At 41.6% G+C, this 7,500-nt stretch overlaps 1 protein-coding gene across 1 annotated transcript in view; it reads right to left on the bottom strand.

The window, feature by feature from the left end:
* LOC127009708 (pecanex-like protein 4) overlaps positions 1 to 2,179 on the bottom strand; it is a 26,218-nt gene extending 24,039 nt beyond the window's left edge. Inside the window, exons 1-2 of the mRNA XM_050883052.1 lie at positions 2,041 to 2,179; positions 529 to 711 (exon numbers count right to left, since the gene is read on the bottom strand). Of these exons, the coding sequence (XP_050739009.1) occupies positions 529 to 711; positions 2,041 to 2,043 (186 nt within the window). The 5' untranslated portion in view covers positions 2,044 to 2,179. The remainder of the gene's footprint in view (positions 1 to 528; positions 712 to 2,040) is intronic.
* Between the last annotated feature and the right edge of the window lie 5,321 nt (positions 2,180 to 7,500).

The following is a 7,500-nucleotide window of genomic DNA, read 5'->3' as shown; positions in this document are numbered from 1 at the left end:
GAAAGTAACACAACAAGACCTGAAGAAGTTATTAGCATTGATATAAATAACTTAACCTATCCTGAAGAAGACAGTCTGTTTATGGCACTGATGAAATAGATAACCTGACTTAACCCAGTAGCAGCGGGGATCATGTTTCTTAATGGTCCCTCTAAGCAAGAAAAATGAGAAAACATCATCACTCACACAAACCATTTCATAACATATATCAACGCATCTGTGATCAGTTTATGTATCATCTGTTTTTGGGGGTTTAAATCATGGTACAAATTTGGCTCATCGCTGCTACACGGTAAAGCCACAAATTTGGCCCGTCGCTGCTACACGGTAAAGCCACAAATTTGGCCCGTCACTGCTACACGGTAAAGCCACAAATTTGGCCCATTGCTGCTACCAGGTTAACATGACCCAACCTCATTCAACTTTCTTTTTTGCAGTCAAGGAAACAGCTCAAGGACAATGAACAAAGAAAAAACACTAAGTCCACTAATTGCTGTTCCTTCAGATTACTCCCTCCCTCCCCCTCACCTGGATGCAGTAGACATAGAGCGGCGCGTCCTCCGAGGCCGCCAGTCGCAGGCCGCCCAGGAATGTCTCCAGAAGGCGGCGGCGGATGAAGGGCTTCTTGTACTCACTGACCAGCGGTGACTCCATCCCGCGGTGGGCGGCGGCGGCCCAGGCCAGGCGAGCCGTGGTGGCCGAGAACGCATTCTGCCGAGGGGGGGGATTGATTGATTTACTGCGGTGGGTAATGACGGCACTGAATGACGAACTACATGCAAGGGGGTGAGGAGGTTGGGGCAAGCTGTAAGTGTTTTTTTTTTTTTTCTTTATTGATTTATTGGTTGTTTTTATGAAATTGATGTTTTTTGTAGTTCATGTGAGTTTTCTGAGGCCTCATTTGTTGTAATACTTTTCGTGATTGTTGTAATATTTTTTGTGAGTGTTGTATGTAATACTTTTCGTGATTGTTGTAATATTTTTTTGTGAGTATTGTATGTAATAATTTTTGTGAGTGTTGTAATATTTTTTTGTGAGTATTGTATGTAATAATTTTTGTGAGTGTTGTAATATTTTTTGTGAGTATTGTATGTAATAATTTTTGTGAGTGTTGTAATATTTTTTTGTGAGTATTGTATGTAATAATTTTCGTGAGTGTTGTAATATTTTTTGTGAGTGTTGTATGTAATAATTTTTGTGAGGGTTGTAATATTTTTTTGTGAGTGTTGTATGTAACAATTTTCATGAGTGTTGTACATAATACATTTCGTTAGTGTTGTAATATTTTTTTGCAAGTGTTGTAGTCACAAAATGTGTGCTGGCTCGCGTGGCAGAGCAGCCCACAACATCCCGTGGAAGGGGCCATCAACACTTAACTCCATTAAAAATAATTATGAAAGGCATGTTGAAAACCTAGGGAGAATAGACGCCCTTTATGGGCACTGCCCCCCCGGCCCCCCTTCAGGGTCATTAAAAGATAGATGATATAAAGTAACCTCTTAATGGTGGGCTCTGTCCCTTTCAACTCCCTGTTTCCACACTTTGTCACACTGGGCACTGGTCATGTATTGGTGATTTTATATCTGAACAGCAAGTGAGGCATCAACACACACAGGGAGAAAAATAAAGCAAACAATAAGAATCAGCAATAGAGGATATTAACACCCAAAGATTGACGGATGTGAGGGAATTCAGCTTGACAGATGATAGATTACTGTAACACTGCAATGAAAGGTCACGAGGAAGAAACCCAACCACAAGCTTATAAAGAAAAGAAAAAAAAACATGAATAAAAAGTGTGAATAAACCAATCTCATAAAACGGGTACATCTTGATCTTGATAAACAATGCGCAGGGGAGCTGTTTATGTGTATAGCACGCACATCACAAGCTTCAAACACACACACACACACACACACACACACACAACACAAACAAACCATAAAAAACACACAAACGAAACACTGATCCCTTACACACGCACACACGCTCCCTCCATCTCCCCTTTCCCACGCCTCGCCACGCCTCCCTGCCCCTTACCATGGCGGGCAGCGGTGATAAAGCCTCGAAGGGGAAAGGAACAAGGGTGAAAGACACGTGTGAGGGCGCCACGACAGCCTACATCATGCCTCGCCTCGCCATTGATCTGTATACACCAGACAGCTAACGTGAGGTCTGCTGGTACGTGACCTTTCAACGGGCTCACATTAAAAGGCTTCACTAATGATTACCGCCATGTTACGGGGCTTTGGGGGCGTGTTTAGGTTTGAAGGGGTGTTTTTATTGTGTTTGAGTGTGGTGGAGGGTTTATGGAGGGTGTTTTAGGGGTTTAAAGGTGTGTTTTCGCTGTTTTGTGAGGCGGAGTTAGCGCGGGAAAGTTGCGTAGATTTGTTGACATTCTTGGTTTTGTTTACGTTGCGTCCCTTTAAAATTGGAGGCCCTTTAAAAATGGTGTCGCCCTTTAATTAAAAATGGCGTCGCTCTTTAAAAAAATAAAATCGCGCTTTAAATGCCTACTACTACTACTACTACTACTACTACTACTACTACTACTACTACTGTTACTAAATATCATAATAACAATTAATTCTCTATACTCTCATTTAAATACCAAAGTAAATTCGTGTTAACATATATTACAAACTGACTATAAGGATCAGGGTTGGTTTGACGAGTTACGTGTAGTAGCTTGAAGTCCATCTCTCTGTAAGGGTTCTAAGACTTAAATACATAATAAATATCTATCGAGTGTTCATTTACTGCCTCCACAAATGCGTCTTGATCCTATGTATACAAATAATAGCGTATGAAGAGTATGCACGTTTTTTCAATGGTTTTCAATGTGTTATTCAAGGGTGATATGCAAGCACTTCATCTCTCTCTCTCTCTCTCTCTCTCTCTCTCTCTCTCTCTCTCTCTCTCTCTCTCTCTCTCTCTCTCTCTCTCTCTCTCTCTCTCTCTCTCTTTTAGATGCAAATACATAATAAATATCTATTGAGCGTTCATTTAACTGCTTCCACAAATGCGTTTTAACCTTTGCATATACAACTAATTGGGTATGAAGGGCAGGGAAGGGTTTAGAAAGGTGATACGCAAGGATTTTAACCCTCTACGTCTGTAAAGGTTCTAAGACTCAAATACGTAATGAATATCTATCGAACGTTCATTTAACTGCCTCCACAAATGCGTCTTAAAACCTCTATATATGCAGCTAACAGGATATGACGGGGAAGGAAAGCTTTAGAAGGGAGGTACGCAAGCATTTTAACCCTCTACGTCTGTAAATGTTCTAAGACTCAAATACATAATGAATATCTATCCACAAATGCGTCTTAACCTTTACATGCAGCTAACAGGATATGACGAGGAAGGAAAGCTTTAGAAGGGAGGTACGCAAGCCCTTGGGCCCTCTTAAGTCTGTGGCGATTCCCAGAAATTACTTGAATATATAATGAATATATATCAAAGGCTCATTAAACTGCCTCTGGAAATGCGTCACAACCAACACACACACACACACACACACACACACACACACACACACACACACACACACACACACACACACACACACAGCTAACAGGATATGAAGAGTAGGGTCAGTTATACATGGGTGATACGCAGGCGCTTGGGCCCTCTAAGTCCTTGTAGGGGTTCCCAGAAAACGTTCAGATACATAATGAATAGTGAATCGAGCGATCATTGAAACGGCAGCGTCAAAGCGTCTCTCTACCTACCATCAGAGAGGAGGGTTAAGTTTTGGAGGTGTAAGCTACTTGTGTGTGTGTGTGTGTGTGTGTGTGTGTGTGTGTGTGTGTGTGTGTGTGTGTGTGCATGCAACTACTTGAGGCAAACTTCAGAAATCATGTGTTTTGAATGTATTTTGTATTTTGTAGGAACCATATCTGCTTATATACATTTCATACATACATACATACATGCATACATACATAACAAACATACATACAAACACATACATACATAAAAGGGAAGGTTGTGATTGAGTTAAAAAGGAAAAAAAACAAAACCTACACACACACACACACACACACACACACGCGGCAGGCATTTCTGTTCGGTTTTCTATCAGACTCATCGGTTTCCTGTGATTTTGCTTTACTTTACGAGCCTCTCCGTCAAGGCCTTCATTGTGTTAAGCCCAGCGAGAGGGGGGGGGGGGGGTTGTGTTCGCCGCCGCCGCCGCCGCCGAGGTTGGTTGGTTCCGGAAAAGTGGGGATAACAATAACGATAAAAATGAGGGCTGTAAAAAATATTAATGGTACAACAACAACGACAACAGCAATAACAAGAACAGGCGGTGGCTGAGTGGTCGGCGTGCTGGAGAAGACCCAGGTTCGTGTCCCGCTCCCCGTAATAAAAATGCTGGCAATTCTTCAGCCATCACCGAGTGGCCCAAGACTACCACTTTCTGTACTGAAGATCTCCTATCAACCCACATTCTAGATTTTCTCGGAAAGAGTATTAAAGATAAGCTCCGGGGGGCAGCGTGAGCCATGCAAGGAGGCGCTCGTCCTTTTCGGCCTGGTGTCTTTCTTGTGAGACTGTTCTTTTAATTTCTCTTATTTCACTTTGGTCTATATCGCCGTCTGCCTCCTGAGCGATGATCGTGTTGGTGAGGGATCTGGTAAGGCTGATGGAGTTTTGGTTCTCCTTATCAGCCAGCTTCTCAGGGTTGGTGATTGAGCCCCATTCCGCCCAGTCTTGGAGGAAGAGCTAGCATATCCCTCTCCTCCCCCCCAAAGCATGAGACCACTCCTATCACTACTACTACTACTACTACTACTACTACCACCACCACCACCACTAGCATTGTAAGAAAGATCCGCGACAAAAAAAAAAAAATTAAAAACAGTTAAAATTGATATATATTTTTTCCTTTCAACTCCACAATCAATATATTATTACATGTTAAGGAATTATGACGTTTTTTTTTTTCATTTTTCGTCCCGCGTTTATGTCCTCGCTTTCTTATTTTTCTTTTATTTTTTATTATTTTTCTTTATTCCAATATTATAAGAGGAATAACTATCGTAATGGCCTTCAATACAGACAGACAGACAGACAGATAGATAGAGAGAGACAGATAGGCAGGCAGACACACACACACACACACACACACACACACACACACACACACACACACACACACACACACATAAGGACGTCCCATCCATCTCTCTTCTTTTTACTTTATTCTCATACTCTCTCTCTCTCTCTCTCTCTCTCTCTCTCTCTCTCTCTCTCTCTCTCTCTCTCTCTCTCTCTCTCTCTCTCTCTCTCTCTCTCTCTCTCTCTCTCTCTCTCTCTCTCTCTCTCTCTCTCTCTCTCTCTCTCTCTCTCTCTCTCTCTCTCTCTCTCTCTCTCTCTCCCATATCGACTGGGCGACACTGTCAGGTACAGAAGGCGAGTCACATAGAATGATCGAATTTCTAGAAGAAAATTATCTAAGCCAAATGGTTTCTGAGCCAACTCGACAAAATAATATACTCGACCTTGTTATAACGACCCAAGATAACCTAGTCAGTAGTGTCACGGTAGGAGAACACCTCGGTTCTTGCGATCATAAATTAGTGCGCGTCGACATTAGAGCTTAATCATCAGTGACTGAAAATAAAGTAAAGGTGCCCAATTTCAAAAGAGCTAAAGCTAACTTCGTAGAAATCCGACAAAAACTAACAGAAATACAACTATCAGATGACGGCAACGTAGATGAAGCCTGGCTAAGCTTTAAAAATCACTTACTCACTCAGCAGAACACATTCGTCCCCTTGTGCGAGGAGCGAATTAACACTAATAAAAGCCCACCGTGGTTTAATAGCGAAATTAAACAATCAGTCAATGAAAGAAAATTGTTTTACAGGTTAAAGAAAGAACAAAGCACGCCCGAAAACATTAGACTTTATAATGATGCCAGGCGACGAGTAAAAAGACTAGTAGGTCAGGCAAAGCGTAGATATGAAGAAAATATTGCAGCCAACTGTAAAAATAATCCGAAATCTTTCTTCAGTTACATAAACAACAGAAAGGCGATCAAAAGTGGTATTGGACCTTTAACAAACAGCGACGGTGCACTAGTGACTGACAGCCAACACATTGCAAACCTTTTAAACAATTACTTTTCCTCGGTGTTTAATACTAACAGTCTTCCTCTTGCTACCACCAACACCAGTACTATTGTAAATCTCGAGCATGCATTGCCTAATTTTGAAATAACAACCGATGAAGTCCTTAAAGCTCTCCATTCACTTAAAACAAATAAAAGTCCCGGACCCGACAAAGTATATCCTATACTGCTTAAAGAAACAAAGAGCGAAATACTCTCCTCCCTCACAACTGTATTCAATATGTCCTTGCGACAAGGCATCGTCCCTTCGGATTGGAAAAAGGCTAACGTGACACCGATTTCTAAGAAAGGAGACAAAAAAATACCAGGTAACTACCGACCCATTAGTCTAACTTCAATTGTAGGTAAACTACTCGAGAGCATAATTAGAGACAAAATTGTGAGTTACCTCGAAAGCCACTCATTAATTGGAGATTCACAACATGGCTTCCGTAACAAAAGATCCTGCCTGTCAAACCTACTGACCTTTTATAACGATCTCTTCTCAATTTATGACGTAACCAAATCAGTGGACGTAGTCTATCTTGATTTCCAGAAAGCGTTTGATAAAGTCCCACATCATAAATTACTTTATAAATTAAAGCAAATAGGCATTGACGGTCAAGTAAACCAATGGATCGCGAATTGGTTGAGCAACAGACAACAAAGAGTTATGATTTACGGATTTAACTCAGAGTGGGCGCCGGTCACTAGTGGCGTCCCTCAGGGCTCGGTTCTTGGCCCAGTGCTCTTCATTATTTACATCAACGACGTGGATGCTGGACTCAATAATCGCATTAGTAAATTTGCAGACGACACAAAGATTGGTAACTCGGTTCTCACTGACGAAGACAGGCAAAGCCTCCAAGAGGATTTGCACAAAATTTCAGCTTGGTCGGATAAATGGGAGATGCCCTTTAACGTAGACAAGTGCCAGGTCCTTCAAGTTGGAACAAAAAATAAGAAGATCGATTACGAAATACTCGGCGTTAAACTCACAAGCGTTCAATGCGTTAAGGACCTGGGGATTAAAATTGCGTCAAACCTCAAATTCTCACATCAATGCATCGACGCAGCAAATAAAGCGAACAGAATGTTGGGCTTCATTAAAAGAAACTTTGTATTCAAGAATAAAGATGTAATACTTCCGCTCTACAATAGCTTAGTCAGACCCCACTTGGAATATGCGGTACAGTTTTGATCTCCCCACCATGCAAAGGACATTGCTAAACTAGAAGGTGTTCAGCGTCGAGCAACAAAAATGATCCCTTCCTTGCGCAACAAATCCTACGAAGAAAGGCTTTCCACCCTTAACATGTTCTCTATTGAGAAACGTCGCCTCCGAGGAAAACTGATCGAATGTTTTAAAATGCTTA

The sequence above is a fragment of the Eriocheir sinensis genome, chromosome 41, assembly GCF_024679095.1.
Source record: "Eriocheir sinensis breed Jianghai 21 chromosome 41, ASM2467909v1, whole genome shotgun sequence".
NCBI classification, from domain to species: Eukaryota; Metazoa; Arthropoda; class Malacostraca; order Decapoda; family Varunidae; genus Eriocheir; species Eriocheir sinensis.
This window is presented reverse-complemented; position numbering and strand designations above follow the sequence as displayed.